An 18,416-nucleotide genomic window follows, 5' to 3' on the forward strand; every position below is an offset into this window, starting at 1 on the left:
GGTACATTTGCGATGAGGACACGTGCTTACCATGAAGCAGCAGCACTTAACATGAAGCAGCAGCACACCTTTGTGTGTGTGTGTGTGTGTGTGTGTGTGTGTGTGTGTGTGTAGCTGTCGTGGTATTTACTCCTAGTTACCAGACAAGACTGACTGATATTTGAGACAGCAGGTACCCTTCGGGATTACATAGTGTCCCACTGATAGTCTTTCTTCTAGCGCTCCATATGCGAATAAAGAAGAGGAGAGTGGGAGTTGATGAGATCGTCGTTATGAAGTGCCCACATTAATTTGGACCTAAACCAAAGTCCAACAAAATTTCGTAGGTTGTTCGGAGTATTTTGACATAAGACTGGTCTCCGACAGCTAATTACAGAGTAACTACAGTTTGGTTGATTTCTTACATCCGTTCACCATTGTATCTGTCTTGTCCCAAAAATATCTGCACAGCAAAAAAAAAAAAAAAAAAAAAAAAAAATGGCTCTGAGCACTATGGGACTTAACTTCCAAGGTCATCAGTCCCCTAGAACTTAGAACTACTTAAACCTAACTAACCTAAGAACATCACACACATCCATGCCCGAGGCAGGATTCGAACCTGCACCGTAGCGGTCGCACGGTTCCAGACTGTAGCGCCTAGAACCGCTCGGCCACCTTGGCCGGCTATCTGCACAACAGTGCAAATGTCGTCGGAATGTACTGTATGTCTTGTTTGGAAACAAACGTGTTCTATTCACTCAAGCTACTTGCTGTTGACAATGGTACGGCCCACTTTACTCCTCGCCCTCAACTTTGTTTTCAGAAACTTACTCGTTCTGTCTCAGCTTTCTTCTTCTGGCAGTGCTAGTTGTACATTAACAGCGTTACACAGAAATGCATATATGTTTACTGGTGAAGAGTTAGCTGTGTGCACCTCATGCATGCTTCCATTCAGTATAATGGCACAGTGGCACAACGACTCTATACTGAGCTGTTCTCCCAGCTATGGCAGTCACATCACAGTATTTTTACATTTGTTCGTAGCTCTGTGTCTTACAACGTACGTTTTGGCGACTGCTTGTAGTACTGCTGTAAAATTATTTTCACAGAAACAAAGGTAAATGGGTTAAAAAACAAATAAATCATAATTAAATTACTATACTGCAATGTGCAAAGTTACACGGTTTGCTTCAGTTACGATAAATTAAGTGGAACAAGTCCTTCGTTAACATCCCTACGACGCACAACATCTTGCGACTGCTTCGGTATTCGTCAGTTTTCTTAAGAATGACCGACGTACAGCAATACAGCATCCAAAAGACCACTATTTCACGTGTGAATTACAACACAAACTCCCCCCCCCCCCCCCTACAGGATAACCAGAAGTGTATGAGTGTAGAGAGATTTAAAAGCGAGTTACACTCTTGTCAAAACACTTACAGGAAGTCTAGCTAAAGAGTCCATAATTTCAAAATTAAATATCTGTAAAACGAAGATCGATAGACGAGTGCAAAAAATGATATGCTTATTGTGATACACAGAAGTTTCGAAATAGTTCGAAAATCTAATAACAGATGGTGCTGCACTCTGTGCAACTCTTTAAAGTAACAGTGTGCATCACATCACTATCTTTATAGAATGTCCATCACTCACAGAACGGAAGTGGCGCAAACGAACTACGAAACTTGCCATCACATCTTGTAGTGTTTCAACGGAAATTGATTCAGGTGAGATGGTCCCGATAGAGAGTGTCTTTTTATGTGCTCCACAAGAAACAGTCAAAAGGAGTCAGATCGGGCGAAGATGGAGGCCAAAATCTCCTTGTAATCACCAGTAAATGCAACGCAGTGAATCTATTCCCGAAGTATTCATCAAGAAAGCGAAACACCTATTCGGTGAGATTTGGTCTGGCCCCATCTTGCATGAACCGCTCGGTGCCTGGTCGATCCTCCAACACTAGCTATATGGCGACAATTGTTCCAAAACTGCAACGTAACGTTCACCAGTGATCGTTTCTCGCATGAAAAAGTGTCCAATAATGCGTCTGCTGCACGCCGCAGCCCAAACAGCAACTTTGGGGAGAATACATGGTTTCGCTTCACAGGGTGTTTTCGGAATCCCAAAATCGCCAATTTTGTTTATTCACGACTTCATTCATGTGGAAGTGTGCTTCATACGTGCACGAGATGCAACCAGCATCAAATCCTTCATTATCAACTATTGTGAGAATCTCGCTCGCAAAGTCAAAACTCAGTCGCGCAGTTAGTACAGGTATGACCTGGTGTCTTTAGATTTTTAAAGGAAACATGTGTAGGGTCTGTTCCGGTCTTTTCTGCGTGCTGGAACGCTTCAAACCAGTTTCTGCTGCAATTCTTCTTGCTGAATAGTTCCAGATGTCGTGCCGACATTTTTAGGAGTAACTACAGTTTCCATGGGGCCAATATTCCCCGCTAGATCATCAGCCAAGCTGCCTGTTCGTTGGAATTTGGCGAAGAGCTTGCGAACAGTTTGTGCATCTGATCTTTTTGGAACGTTAAATCGTGTTAGAAAACTGCGCCTTATTACCGTAGTACTGTGTTCTAACCTCTGGTATTCCAGTACCGGAAAAAAACACTTTGTTCGATGATATACTTAATTTTAACGTCTTCCTTTGGAAAGCTAACGTCCTTCCACGTGTTAACAGTGGAACTGATTGCTCTAAGCTGCGGCGCACTATTTATAGGCACAACATACTGCGATTAGAGCGCTATCTGTTAGCAGCTTTTTGAACTATTTCGAAACTATTTTTTAACTTCTGCATAAAATTCTTTCTGTTTTCACAACAAACATACCGTTTGTTTCACATTTCTATCGATCTTAGTTATATTTGATTTTTGAGATCAGGGACTCCTTCGCTGGACACCCTATACAATTACTCACACAACACCATTGCTTAAGCCTAAATTCTTCAGCCCTATGAAGATGTAGCGGTCCATACCAGTGGTAGCTTGGAGATAAAGCCGTGTGCGTTGGCCATCTTAGCGGCCTCCGCGATGTCTTCCATGGAACAGCCGTCCCGTCCGTAGCGGATGTTCTCCGTTATGGTGGTCTGGAAGAGCACCGGCTCCTGCCCGACCACGCCGATCTGCGAGCGCAGCCAGCCCACGTTCAGATTCCTGATGTCGTGGCCATCAAGTTGCACCTGGAAGGCAAAACGCTGAAATGTGTCTCTTATTTGTTAACTAAAACTTACTAGAAGATGAGTAAAATCAACTGCGTCTGCGGTGTTTAGTGTCACTGGAGGTAAAATACCGGGTGATAAAAAAGTCAGTATAAATTTGAAAACTGAATAAATCACATGCTTGGAATGACATGGGGTTTTATTAGAACCAAAAAAATACAAAAGTTCAAAAAATGTCCGACAGATGGCGCTTCATCTGATGAGAATAGCAATAATTAGCATAACAAAGTTAGACAAACCAAAGATGATGTTCTTTACAGGAAATGCTCAATATGTCCACCATCATTCCTCAACGACAGCTGTAGTCGAGGAAAAGTGTTGTGAACAGCACTGTAAAGCATGTCCGGAGTTATGGTGAGGCATTAGCGTCGGATGTTGTCTGTCAGCATCCCTAGAGATGTCGGTCGACCACGATACACTTGCGACTTCAGGTAACCCCAAAGCCAATAATCGCACGTACTCAGGTCTGGGGACCTGGGAGGCCAAGCATGACGAAAGTGGCAGCTGAGCGCACGATCATCACCAACCGACGTGCGCAAGAGATCTTTCACGCGTCTAGCAATATGGGGTGTAGCGCCATCCTGCATAAACATCGCACATTCCAGCAGGTGTTTATCAGCCAGGCTGGGGATGATGCGGTTCTGTAACATATCGGCGTACCTCTCACCCGTCACGGTGGCAATTACAAAACCAGAATCACACATTTCCTCGAAGAAAAAAAGGTCCGATATCGGTAGATGTGGTAAATCCAACCCATACCGTGACTTCCTCGTCATACAATGGAGTTTCAACGACAGTCCTAGGATTGTTGGTAGCCCAAATTCTGCAGTTGTGGGTATTGACAGACCCTCGGAGCGTGAAATGAGCTTTGTCGGCCCACAACACGTTACTCAACCAATCATCTTCCGCCATCTTTTGAAACGCCCACACCGCAAATGTCCTCCGCTTCACTAAATCGCCAGGTAACAGTTCATGATGCCAATGGATTCTGTACGGATAGCATCGGAGGGTACGCCTAAGTGCCAAGCAAACAGTAGTGTATGGAATGCCGGTGCGACTGCACGAGCGCTGACTTCCCCGTGCATAGACGAACCCTCTACAGTCTCCATTTCTTCTCTATCTACATTATTCCGTGGTTTATTAAGTTTTCAAATTTATACTGACTTTTTGATCACCCGGTATAAAAACTGACGTGCTCTAATACGTCCCCAACGCATCCCAAACAAGCTTTATGGGTTTTAAGTCGGCGGAATAGACAGGCTAGTTCACTGGCCGAAGACCCTCTCGTTCGAGGAGCTCCTCCATCTGTGCTGTTCGATGCGACTGCGCATCGTCATCCATAACAAATAACTCAGTCCCGAATGCACCCTTGAAAAGACGCTCATAGGGCAGGGTACAGTGTCACAGTGACGTTGACCTGAGAGTAAATCCTGATCATAGGTTTTGAGGACAGTGGGCCCATGCAACATTATGCCTTTCTGCATCATGACGCCTGGACCATCAGAAAAAGCACGTGCGACAACGTTTCTGGATACATTACGTGTTCCAGCCTCTCGTCCAGAATCACTACTCAGAATGAACCGGTTCTCATCCGAGAAGAGCACATGATCACACTTCTCGTTGGTCTAGTCACGATGCTCTTAGCACCATCGCAAACGGCGTCGCAAATGAGCGAGTGTCGGGAAGAAAGACCACCCCGCGCAGTCGCTGTGACACTGTGGAACGTCAGACTGAGTGCCTTGCAGTCCTGTCAAGTCTAGCTGCAACAGCATCCGCTGTTTGACGTAGGTCCCTTCACGCCTATTGCAAAACGTTGCGGTCATCTGCTGCTATAGTTGAGCATGGTCGACCATCACATCTCCTTCGGGGAGCGTGCACCGTAAATGCTCGCTGTTCGGCACAGTGCAGTTTTCCGTTCCTTCAGCTGCCTCATGTAGTGTTTCCATCTCTATTTGGCGCTATAGTAACGCTGATCTCATGCGTTGTGACGGCTAGCTTTGTGTGCCAAACTGGGAGACCTCTGGCAACATGTTCCCGCATTTTCATTCACTTCCACCGAGTTGTTAACATGTTATGTTTATATATCTCATCCTTAAGTTTTTGAGAGCAGTATATATTTCCAGCTTTCGATATTTGAAGAATGACTCATACCGACAGTTCAGAGGATTTTATATTACAAGGGGCATTTCCGTACGTGACATAAAACTAACAGGGTCAATCTTTGACAATATGAGTGCAACTTGTAAGCAAGAACAGCGAATTCATAGAGGGAAAGGAGTCGTACTTTTTTTCGGTTTTTGATGCAATAACTTCCATGTGAGGGCTTCGACTACTTTCAGAATTCTGTGGGTAACACTTGTTATGATGAAGCAGCAAAGTTCCCATAGGCATAATAATCGTCTTCAATTAGTCTGCTACCAACCTTATACAGGAGACCAAATTCCTGTGTACGTCCACATAAGATAAGGGAACAATATTCTAATCGACAACATAACCGCCAGTCCAAAAAATTTGGAGACTGGATTAGAATAAAATAGAGAAACGTTGAGATGGTGGCTTTAATACTTCAGGTACTCTGTACCCACTTCAGTACAACGCACAGAAAGTTCGTATATCGACGTGAAAGTGGCAGAGAAATCCTTTATTGGGATGTTCTGCAACTTCGCGTCATATTGGCTTGAATATCGGCATTGTCGTAGAAGTATTGATCTCCCCTGTCAATTTCTGCACATTGTCGTTTTGTGTTAGGTTTGTATTAATTACAGCAAGCCTCGTTACCGACGCCGATTTTTTCAATTAAGTCTCGGCAGACGTCAGCGCATCGTTTTATTTATTAGAGAGTTAAGGTGTGCAAAGCAAACACTACACACACTTTTCACTTCTTCGGCATATTCTGCAGAATGTCGTGAACACTTGATTTGGAGATGTTGTTCCTATGCGATTTGTGACACAATAACATTGACACTACAGTCACACGTCCGCTACGTAACACCTGTTGCTCACAACAGACGAGTCGAATGCACATCTGTTTCTCACAGCTGTTAGTTCAAGCCGCCACCATAGACGTCGCTTATACGCCAGGGATAAGACCAGTCTTGGAATTTTATGGACGGACTGTGTAGTTACACATCCACCAGTCTAAGCTCTATACCTGGCTTGCATCAGATGTGATAAACTACGTGAGACAATCTAGTTCCTCGCTGTAACACCGCTACAATACACAATCTCTCCGGATTGCTTGCGCATTCGTAAGTTTTCTTAAGAATAACCGTCACAAAGCAATATAGTGTCCAAAATACAACTACTGCTGATATAAGGTACATTGTGGTTTCTGCCCCACAGAATGACCAGAAGTGTAATATTCGACATCTGATAAATTAAATGCAATCGATTATGATAGGATATCTGCTTACGTTACCTTGCACCAAATAATTAAACATGGATCACATACTCCCGCGCTTGCTATGAAAATATCCAATCAGAAACTTTCTAATATTTCTAACACTTAGTGTAGATGGCTTCAAGCATGAGACCTGTAACTCACCTCGCCCTCCAAAGGGTCGTAAAATCTTTGTATGAGCTGGATACATGTCGATTTTCCACAGCCGGAACTTCCCACTATGGCTACAGTTTCACCACCTTTGATCGATAAATTCAGACCTTTCAACACCTGAAACATTGTTAAAAATGATGTCAGTATCAAGCAGCAGTAGAACAAATACAGACTATTTTAAGTAGCGATTAAGTTTAAAAAAAATAGTGATCCTTTACTCAGGTGCTGAAGCTTAGGAAAAAGAGCATATACAGACTGACCTACTAGGATGTATACTATCGTGTGTACGTGTACGCATGATGATACGTGTCATATTGGAATAAACAAGGAAATAATATTGGAGCGTAAACAACAGACACACCACATGCAGTGTGAACTTGCCGTTACTGTTGTTGCTGTTGTTGGTGGTGGTGGTGTCGGTGTTACCGATCAGCAGTCTGGTTGGATGCAGCTCTCCACGCTGGTCTATTTTGTGACTCTCTTCATCTGTGTACAGCTATTGCAGCCTTAATTTATTTTAACCTGCTTACCATTTTCCTCAACGCTTTTACCCACTCTATTACCATATCAACTATTCGTTGATGCCTCTGGATGTGTCCTATAAACTTACCCGTCCTTTTCCTCAAATTGTGCCATAAAGCTCTTTTCTCTCCAATTCGTTGAAGAACATCTTCGATCTATCTATCTAACCTTCAACACCTCGTGATGACTGGGTGTTGTGTGATGTCCTTAGGTTAGTTAGGTTTAAGTAGTTCTAAGTTCTAGGAGACTGATGAGCATAGATGTTAAGTCCCATAGTGCTCAGAGCCATTAACCTTCAACAGTTTTCTATAGCACCACTCTTCAAAAGTTTCTATTCTTTTTTTGCCGGTATTGTTTATCGTTTATGTTTCACTTCTACATAAAACTACACTCCGAACAATTACTTTCAGAAAAGACAAGATTGCTTTAATTTTTTTTTTAATTTGATATTAATTTTTTTCATAAAACGTTTTCTTGCCATTGCCAGTCCTCATTTATACCTTCTTTAGTTCCGCTGTCGTAAGTTATTATGCATCTCAAATAGCAAATCTCTTCTGTCGCTTTCTTATCTCAAACCCAATTTTGTCGTTTCCAACAGCATTAGAATGTCAATTCTTCTTCCTGAACTACAATTTCCTTATCAAATACTTCCTCAATTATCTTTACTGACTGCTGAATGTACAACTTGAATATAGGCTATAATCTTAGCTTACTCTCTCCTTAATTACTGTCTCCGCAACATGTCTTTCAACTGTTACAAATGCAGTCTGTTTTTGGTATAAGCACGATTTGTAGATAACTTCTTGCTGTCTGTATATTATGTTTGCTACATTCAGACTGTCTTCTAGTTAATACTGTCAAAAACTTTTTCTGAGTCTACGCTTGTAATTTATTCAGTCATGTGTGTTTTCCGCGCATGCCTTGGTACTACGTCCACTCGTGTGTAAAATACCTGAGAGAGAGGAAGAATTATAGGTTAGACTCATCGTTGAAAATTAAACAGAATGACAGTACTCTGCTGCAATGCCTGTTGTAAACTAGATTAGAACAGCCTTTTGACTTTTTCAATTTTGCACACTTTCAGCTGTGTAACTGTTTACAAGTGTCTGAGATCCATACCTGATATCTATTGTTGTTGTGGTCTTCAGTCGGAAGATTGCTTTGGTCCCAGCTCTCCATGCTACTCTATCTTGTGCAAGCCTCCTCATCTCCGAATGACTACTGCAACCCTTAGGTTTCTGAACCTGCTAGTTCTACCCGTCTCTTGATCCCCCTCTGTTGTTTTTACCCCCCCTCCAACACACACACCCTTTCAACCGATCCCTATTTTGAGTCAAAGTTATTTCTTCTCTCTGCAATTCCGTGCAGTACCTCATTAGTTATGCGATTTACTCACCTAATCTTCAGCTTCTTTGTAGCGCCACATTTCCAAAGTTTTTATTCTTGTTTTCTGAACTGCTTATCGTTCCCATTACACTTCCGTACAAGACTACATTCCAGATACACTTAATTTATATTACATATCAATAAATTTCTCTTCTTCAGAAACGCTTTTATTACCATTGCTCGTTTTAATTCCCGAAATTGCAGAACTCATCTATTACTTGTAGTGTCTCATTTCCTAAATTACACTCCCTCAGCCTCGCCTGATTTAATTCGATAACATTCCATTACTATTGTTTTGCTTTTGTTAATGATTATCTTATAGCCTTCTTTCAAAACACTATCCATTGTGTTCATCAGCATTTCCAAGCCCTTTGTTACCTCTCTCAGAATTATATCATCGGCAAACCTCAAAGTTTTTATTTCTTCTCTGTGAACTTAAATTCCTGCTTCAAATTTTCGTTTGACTTCTTTTGCTGCTTGTTCACTCTAGAGATTTAATAACACTGGGGAAAGGCTACAGCCCTGTCTATCTCCCTTCTCAACCCCCTCGTTTCTCAACCAAACGTACCAGATACAGCACTGTTAGAACTAAAATATGAAAGAGGAATCCTTACCCCCGTGCCACCTATTCATGCACTATGCTACTTTCATAGTTGAACGATGATTACTTAAGTTTGTATGGTACATACAACATATTTGGTCGCTCAGCTTTATCTCTGCTCAGCTGCCCTGGAGGTGTCGTAAATGTCCAGTATTTCCAAGTGATACCTTATGTCACAGCTTTCCATGAAACGCTTGGTGCATGTTGTTTATTTTGTATTCCCCTATAGCAGTAAAATATTTCATTACGTGATTTTGTCCCGTACTATATATAGAACGTTTTTAATTCTGCTTTTATTTTATTGCACAACAGCCCACCCAACTGCATTTTAACAGTGTATGATGTATGACCAAAATAAGTTTTGACGGTAACTCAAATATGCCCATTTGATGGGTCATACCAAGTAAGTTCTCTTTTGTTTTGTTTTGTTTTATTTTATCCTTTATACTGTCGACAAAAACAACTAACGGTTGTTTTATATTTGCGTCTTAACTATGTTACATCTGGTACATATTTCAGGCAATAATGGCTTTAAATGTCAGTTACGACAGTCACTGTGACAGATCATTGTCCTTCAAAAAAATCTGTCTCCTCTGTGGACGCCGTTGCATCTAGAATAAACTGAAAGTCATCCTACAGGAGGAGTTCAGAAACGTTGCACCTAGGATTCTATTTATGATGCTGGTACTAAATGCTGTAAACCACGAACGAAAGCGGACAGGGAGAGTTCGAAGTTGGCAGATGGTAATTATCAGTCATTCTGATTCCACTCATGTCACAAAAGAATACGGTTTGTAACGATAGAAGCCACAGAGCTGAACCAGTTGATAATTGTTGCTAGACAGACCTTTACTCCTTTGCGGCTAGGATACTCGAACTTGACGTCCTTGAAGGTGATGGAGCCGACCACCTGGTCCATCCGGTCGCCTTCCTCGGACATGCTGTCGATCTGAGATTCGCGGCTGATGACAGCGTACACCTTGGCCGCGGCTCCTCTGGATATCGAGAACACTTCGATATACGGCGACGCCAGTCCGAACATCATGGACGCTGACATGATACCCATGAAAACCTGCAACAGGAGGCAAAAGAACAGGTAATGACTTTGGCACTTAGCAGACTTTTTTTACTTATACAGCATCTGATCAAAAGTATCCGGACTCCTATTAGCGAACATTAACGTGAGGTGCGTCCGCCTTTCGCTTTTATGTCGGCTTTAACTCTGCTGGAAGACTTTTAATGAGGTAGCTGAATGTCTTTAGAGGAATGGCAGCCGATTCATTTTCTAGAGCAGAAACCACACAAGGTGGTGTTGTTGAACGCCAAGGTCTGGAGAAAAGACGATGTTCTAACTTATCCCAAAGGTTTGAGGTCGGGACTCTGCGCAGGCCAGTCCGTTTCAAGTACGTTGTCCAAAAACCATTTTCTCACAGACACTGTTTCACGACAGGTTAGTACTGAGTCATAAAAGTCATGATTTATGACTCAGTACTTTAATGTAGAAGAATATGCGATGGTGTCACAGTGAAAAATTATATTTATGACTAATGACTCAGTGGTTGAGAGTACAATATGTGACGTGTTACATTCTGTAATGACATTTTATAATCAGCAGATGAATGCTAGCACATTCGAAACCGGTAATAATTTATAAACTTACGATCTAGACAAATGAAAGTTATACTTACATTTTCGACAAAAAAAGAAAATAAAAAGAAGAAAGAGAAACGGACAGAGGAGCCCATCTTCACACGTCATTCAATTTAGGATCGGCCCAACTCTGCCTGTGCCGAGTTCTGAATAGTACGGATCGCAAATTTAATCATTGTTTTCATTGACTGTCCAGGAATGATGATTCAAGAAGGCCTTATACAGTATACAAACGAAATGCTTGTACGAAAAGTAATATCACCATTCATAAAAAGAAACATATTCATCGCAAATTCCTACCAGAGGACCATGCTGTTCAGTCAGTATCGGTTTGAATCATGTAAAAAGAAATTATTTAGTGTAAGTTTCGCGAACTGAGATTTCTCTGAACGCTCTCTTATGTCTCCGACGCTATATCTCTGATATTTCTCGTAACGTCTTGAGAGATTTAGCCCACCTTTTCTTTAGGAGCATTCCCGGTTGTATACGTATTCGTAATTATGTCTATCGCTTATTCAGAATACGAGTATGCCTTCCAAGGAGGTACTAAATGGTAACAGTTGTGTTAGCATTTAACAGCGTGAGCACGTTTTAAAGTAAGATTGTATTTTATGCATCATCTTATCGTCTATCATTAGTGTCTTCATCATATCTGAGTAACACGAGGGCTTTTCAAATAAAACAAACGCATTAACATTCTACATCTTCGTTCTTCACGTGTACATATTTGCAGCCCTCTGCCGCTAGGTGGCTCCGAATTGTAGCGTGTAACACGGCGATGTGTAAAATATCTATGTCGGTGCGTGAGAAGTAGTATATTGTAATTGAGTTTCGAATTCTTAGAGTTCGTCCACACATAGGGCACCGTATCACGACCTCTGCAACTATCCGATGCGTTGGGTTCACTGTCATCGGTCTTTTCCCATACAGTCAGTCCCGGCTTGGCCCCATCCAATTTACATATGTTTCCAAAAGTTAAAGAACGCCTCCCTCCAAGACCCAGGCGATCATCATAGGCCGCACCACCCGCTCCTTCCGCCTCCATGATTTCTACCTCACCATTTATGGCCGTCCTATCCACCTCACTCCTACCCTCAAATACCTTGGCCTCACACTCGACCGCCACCTCACCTGGACTCCCCATCTCCTTACCATCCAAAACAAAGCTCACAACCGCCTCCGCCTCCTGAAACTCCTGTCCGGCCGGGCGTGGGGTCTGCATCCTTCCACCATCCTTCACATCTACAAATCCATGATCCGCCCCATCCTTTGTTATGCCAGCATCGCTTGGATTTCCGCCCCTCCCCGGTTCTATAAAGCCCTCCAAATCCTCGAACGCCATGCACTCCGCCTCGCCTTCCGCATCCGCCTTCCGTCCCCCACGCGCATCCTCTATGACCTCATCCCCTTCCCCCACCTTCTCCTTTTCCTTGAACACATCCGCACACTATATATTGTCCGCCGCCTTGATCCCCCTCACCCCCTGGTGTCTCCCTTCCTCTCCACTCCCAACCAGTTGCCGCGCCTTTACCGTTGTGTCCCTCCCTCTCTCCATCTCCACACCCTCCATCTCCTTTCCCAACACAACTTCCACCGTCTACCACTCCCGGATGATGAGCTTCGCCCTGACATCTACCCTTCCTACCAACTCTAACCCCCTCTTCCTGCCTCCTCCTCAGGGCTCCCTCTCCTCCCCCTCCCTCCTTCTGAGCGGATTTCCCCTCCTACTCCCCTTCCATCTCTTGTGCCTTCTTTCAGTGTCTCTGCGCTCCCTCCTGCCCTGTCTTCCCTTTCCCTCTCCCGCCCCATGTTTCTCCTGCCTCTTCGTGCACCCACGGTTGCCCCTCCTCTCTTCATCGCGCCACTTCCCCAGCTGCCCCATGCTCTCCCCTCCTTTTCCATCCTCTCTGCCCTCTCCCTCGGCAGGTCCCGCCTGGTAGTTTTACTCTTCGTCGTGTGTGCTCCAAGTGGGTTTTAAGTGTGTTGTTTTCGGAGTGTTTTTAATACTGTGGCCAACTTTTAAACTGTGCATGCGCATCCAGTGTCTTCTCTGTGTTTTAAGAATCGCAGACTGTGTTTTTTAAACTTTCTGGTGACTATTTTAACTGTCCCCAATGAACTTCTACATGTCAGTGATTTTTACCTCCATTTTCTCCCCTTACTCTGTTTTATGTTCCCCTTTTTTTACCTCCTTATGTATGTATTATTTTATTCTTGTTTTAGTTGTCATGTCACTCGGCTGAAGAGCGGCGGATTGTGCTGCTGACAGCCCTCCCCTGCCCATATGGGGCAGGGGCATGAAATCACAATAAAGAAAAAAAAAAAGAACGCCTAGGATAACTTCACTTCGATAGTGAGGAAGCGGTGCAAGCAGAGGTGAGATGGCTCCGTCGACAAAGTCAGACATTCTACAGTGATGGTACAATCCAACAGGTCAAGCGTTCGTCGCCAGGGAGACTACGTTGAGATATAAATATGTATACATAGTGAATAAAGATGTAGAATATCAATGACGTTCATTTTATTTTAAAAGCTTGTAAGAGTTTTCACATAAAAACTTTTTAGCTCTCACTCGTATTTATACAGCATTGTCACAGTTGAATAATTTCATTTTGTTAGATGGAGACTCGACTGAGTACTAGATGTCTACGCAGAACTGGATACTCACAGTGACCATAGTCGAAGCGTCGTACACTTTGTCCACCTTATCCATGTCTCTGATGATGAGACCCACACCGTAATAGAAAGCGAGGGCGTAACCGGAGTATATGAACAGCCACAGGAAGGCGAAGATCATGGAACTGAAGAAGCTTCGCTTGACGTTGAGGTCTTTCGCAGTACCCAAGTTCTTCTTGTACCTGTTGTAAGAATTTAAAAAGCTCTTATGTGACGTCATTTTTTCAACAGTTTCAAAGCTGGTAGGTTTTGTACATGAAAAGTCGAGGTATCCTGATGATTTAAGTAAAATGTACTTTACTAGCTGCACACAGAATATCGACGGGTGCCATATATACAGGGTGGTACATTGATCGTGACCGGGCCAAATATCTCACGAAATAAGTGTCAAACGAAAAAACTACAAAGAACGAAACTTGTCTAGCCCGAAGGGGGAAACCAGATGGCGCTATGGTTGGCCCGCTAGATAGCGCTGCCGGGTCAAACGGATATCAACTGCGTTTTTTTTTTAAATATGAAACCCCATTTTTATCACATTTCGTATAGTACGTAAAAAAATATGAATGTTTTAGTTGGACCACTTTTTTCGCTTTGAGACACATGGCTCACAATTTTAGACGAACCGTTGGTATCAGGTAGGTTTTTTAAATTAAAATACAGAACGTAGGTACGTTTGAACATTTTATTTCGGTTGTTCTAATGTGATACATGTACCTTTTGTGAACTTATCATTTCTGAGAACGCATGCTGTTACAGCGTCATTACCTGTAAATACCACATTAATGCAATAAATGCTCAAAATGATGTCCGTCAACCTCAATGCATTTGGCGAAACGTGTAACGACATTCCTCTCAACAGCGAGTAGTTCGCCTTCCGTAATGTTTGCACATGCATTGACAATGCAAAGACGAAGGTTGTCAAGCGTTGTCGGTGGATCACGATAGCAAATATCCTTCAACTTTCCCCACAGAAAGAAATCCGGGGACGTCAGATCCGGTGAACTTGCGGCTTCGACGTCCTATCCACCTGTCATGAAATATGCTATTCAATACCGCTTCTACCGCACGCGAGCTATGTGCCGGACATCCATCATGTTGGAAGTACATCGCCATTCTGTCATGCAGTGAAACATCTTGTAGTAACATCGGTAGAACATTACGTAGGAAATCAGCATAAATTGCATCATTTAGACTGCCATCGATAAAATGGGGGTCAATTATCCTTCCTCCCATACTGCCGTACCATACATTAACCCGCCAAGGTCGCTGATGTTCCACTTGTCGCAGCCATCGTGGATTTTCCGTTACACAATAGTGCATATTATGCCGGTTTACGTTACCGCTGTTGGTGAATGACGCTTCGTCGCTAAATAGAACGCGTGCAAAAAATCTGTCATCGTCCCGTAATTTCTCTTGTGCCCAGTGGCAGAACTGTACACGACATTCAAAGTCGTCGCCATGCAATTCCTGGTGCACAGAAATATGGTACGGGTGCAATCGATGTTGATATAGCATTCTCAACACGACGTTTTTGAGATTCCCAATTCTCGCGCAGTTTGTCTGCTGCTGATGTGCGGATTAGCCGCGACAGCAGCTAAAACACCTGCCTGAGCATCATCATTTGTTGCAGGTCGTGGTTGACGTTTCACGTGTGACTCAACACTTCCTGTTTCCTTAAATAACGTAACTATTCGGCGAACGGTCCGGACACTTGGATGATGTCGTCCAGAATAGTGAGAAGCATACGTAGCACACGCCCGTTGGGCATTTTGATCACAATAGTCATACATCAACACGATATCGACCTTTTCCGCAATTGGTATACGGTCCATTTTAACACGGGTAATGTATCACGAAGCAAATACCGTCCGCACTGGCGGAATGTTACGTAATACCACGTACTTATAAGTTTGTGACTATTACAGCGCCATCCATCACAAAGCGAAAAAAGTTGTCCAACTAAAACATTCATATTTCTTTACGTACTACACGAATATGCAAAAAAGATAGAGGTTCCAACTTTAAAAACCGCGGTTGATATCCGTTTCACCTATGGCAGCGCCATCTAGCGGGCCAAGCATAGCGCCATCTCGTTTCTCCCTTCAAGCTAGACGAGTTTCGTTCTTTGTAGTTTTTTCGTTTGATGCTTATTTCGTGAGATATTTAGCCCGGTCACTATCAATGGACCTCCCTGTATATAACAGCCTAACGAATCAAGTGGGTTATCGTTAGCTGCATGATTTCTTGCATATTACTTGGGTGGCAAACATTTGTTCCGTCTGGTCAAAGGCAGCACTCCAAATATCTATTCGGTTAAATTTTGATTCAATTGTACGTGTTTCTACAGTTTCAAAATATCAGTCGAAGCAACTGCGCAGTCTGCCTCAGTAGCTGAGTAGTCAACGCGTCTGACTGCAATGCAGAGGCCACGGGTGAAATTCCAGTCAGCTTCGTGAGGCCACTTGAGGAGTCACTCGAATAAAAAGTAGCGGCTCCAAGGATTGGAAAACCGAAAACGGCCGGGAGATCGGTGTGCCGAACGTCTGCCTCTCCTTAACGTATCCGAATAACACTATGTTGATGAGGATGACACGGTGGTCGATCGCATCATGGGGCCCTTTTATTTTATTTGTCTAAGTCAGTGTGGAAATTGTGGAGGGAGGGGTGGGAAATGGTCATCTCTACAACTCTGCAGACAACTTAATCTCTCTCTTAAGTTATTCTCAAGATCGCTAAAGCGTCCTCACACGGGACGAGGGCCAACGTTGACGTGGACGCGACATCCAACCACACAAAACAACGCCATTGGCACACGGGACGAGATGGTTAACGTGATTAGATCTCTCAGCGATCTCCAGCAGCAGTTGTCGGCTTTATTTGGCTCGCAAGCCACACAGATTTTTTTTTTTTTTTTACGAAAATAGACGCGCGTTAAATCCCTACATTAGCTTTACTAAAACTCACACTTCCTCCCTCGTCCATATGCTGTTCACTTTCTTCTGTCTGTTGTTTACCTAAATAAGAACTTCAATATCCCCGAACATGTTATAAGACAAAAAGAAAAGTCGCACGTCCAGAAAATCAGGTTACAGAACTTCACAAATTAGGACAATCTTACTCGTGAGAGACATCAAGTATCAGACAAATTATTACGTATTTTTCGTTGAAAAATGTTTCGTTTAATGTACCTCAAATACATGTTACTCTGTGGAAGTAAGTAGCGCAGTAGAGATGCAAGTTTTGCATGTTAACTATATAGCAAAATACTCCCCATAATTTCCCAAAAACTCGTTTCAAAACCTCGGACCAATTAGAAGACGTGAGGGATGTTATAAATATTTTACTTTCACTATATCATTTTCATGCACAAGTGACAGTGAGCGCACTACATACAATCCATTTTTTTGAGATTGGTGATATAGATCTCATCTCATGTTTAAATAAAAATTCAGTATCATAGGTACCTGTCATACACAGATGTCTACCACCTAGCATGCACTAAATGCACTGTCACAGTATCTTAGGAAGCTCTATTTTCATTGCAAAGTATTCGAATTTTGTGCATGGCTTATTTAATGTTGAAATATCACAATAACTATGTGCATTAACGAGGTGGTAGACCGTTCATCGAGAAGCTGACGAAGCAGGATAAGAGTTGCGCGTGTATCTAATTTTTTGCCGAATAGTTTGTTTAAAATCGTTTGAGAAAGATTACGGAGCAGCCAATGTGTACATCCCTCTACACCAAAATAGGCAGAGCATGTTTTATTCATAACCGATAAAACTCACAGCTCAACAGGCGATAGCAAACTGAGGCAGCAGCCCCTTTGGAACAGACGTGTGGGCTCACCCAGCACTGAGTGCGAGAATGCGTTTTTGATCGGGACCAAGTTATTTTGCGCAAGCACTATATTTCCGTATTACCTACAACGCAACAACATACCTCCGAGCTCATCTGGCGTCACCGGCTTGCCTGACTGTGAAGAACCACTAAGGATGTGGCAATCACAGAACAGGTGTCACTAGTGAATGGCATGTGGTTTCCTTAGCAAGCTGCACGGCACTTGTCTAGCATCTTCGATATAAATCGAAGTCTTCCTCTCGCCTTCTCTGCCAACGATTTCATCATGCGAAGCGGCGCACTGGTTTGCACACTAAATTCTCATTCGGGAGGAGTGAGGTTCAAATCCTCGTCTGAAGTCCAATTTAAGTTTTACGCCATTTCTCTAGACCAATTAAGTCTTACGCAAGTGTGTGTAAATCTTTCAATTGTTCTACTCAACCTCGATATGTTGCACAAAAGACCAAATACTTTATTCTGTTGCGACTAGATTCGAGTGGCCGAGCGGTTCTAGGCGCTACAGTCTGGAACCGCGCGACCGCTCCAGTCGCAGGTTCGAATCCTGCCTCGGGCATGGATGTGTGTGATGTCCTTAGGTTAGTTAGGTTTAAGTAGTTCTAAGTTCCAGGGGACTGATGACCTCAGAAGTTAAGTCCCATAGTGCTCAGAACCAGCCACTAGATTCGACATAGTGTCATCACATGTCAGGCTTTAAAACTCAGAGTGGTAAAAACGACGTGTCCGATATACTAATGTACCTCAAATACATGTTACTCTGTGGAAGTAAGTGATGCTGGTGTACGGCACGACATCATCCAGCACACAACCAGAAATGAGTTGTAGAGTCTGTCAGATGATGACGCTATGTCAAAACTACTCGCATGAGGAGGATTATATTCAACTGCAGCTTGTGGTGGTAAAAAAAAGTGTGTCTCATACAGAAAGCTAGGGTAGTTTTTTTAAATATCGGTTTCCTCCCAGTCCTTGC

At 43.1% G+C, this 18,416-nt stretch overlaps 1 protein-coding gene across 1 annotated transcript in view; it reads right to left on the reverse strand.

Annotated features, from left to right (window-relative positions):
- The window catches only part of LOC126473841 (ATP-dependent translocase ABCB1-like), a 94,312-nt gene that overhangs the window by 65,210 nt on the left and 10,686 nt on the right, over window positions 1-18,416 (reverse strand). Inside the window, exons 4-7 of the mRNA XM_050101169.1 lie at window positions 13,580-13,769; window positions 10,109-10,333; window positions 6,744-6,869; window positions 2,957-3,160 (exon numbers count right to left, since the gene is read on the reverse strand). Coding sequence (XP_049957126.1) covers window positions 2,957-3,160; window positions 6,744-6,869; window positions 10,109-10,333; window positions 13,580-13,769 — 745 coding nt within the window. The remainder of the gene's footprint in view (window positions 1-2,956; window positions 3,161-6,743; window positions 6,870-10,108; window positions 10,334-13,579; window positions 13,770-18,416) is intronic.

The sequence above is a fragment of the Schistocerca serialis genome, chromosome 4 (assembly GCF_023864345.2).
Source record: "Schistocerca serialis cubense isolate TAMUIC-IGC-003099 chromosome 4, iqSchSeri2.2, whole genome shotgun sequence".
In the NCBI taxonomy this organism is placed as follows: Eukaryota; Metazoa; Arthropoda; class Insecta; order Orthoptera; family Acrididae; genus Schistocerca; species Schistocerca serialis.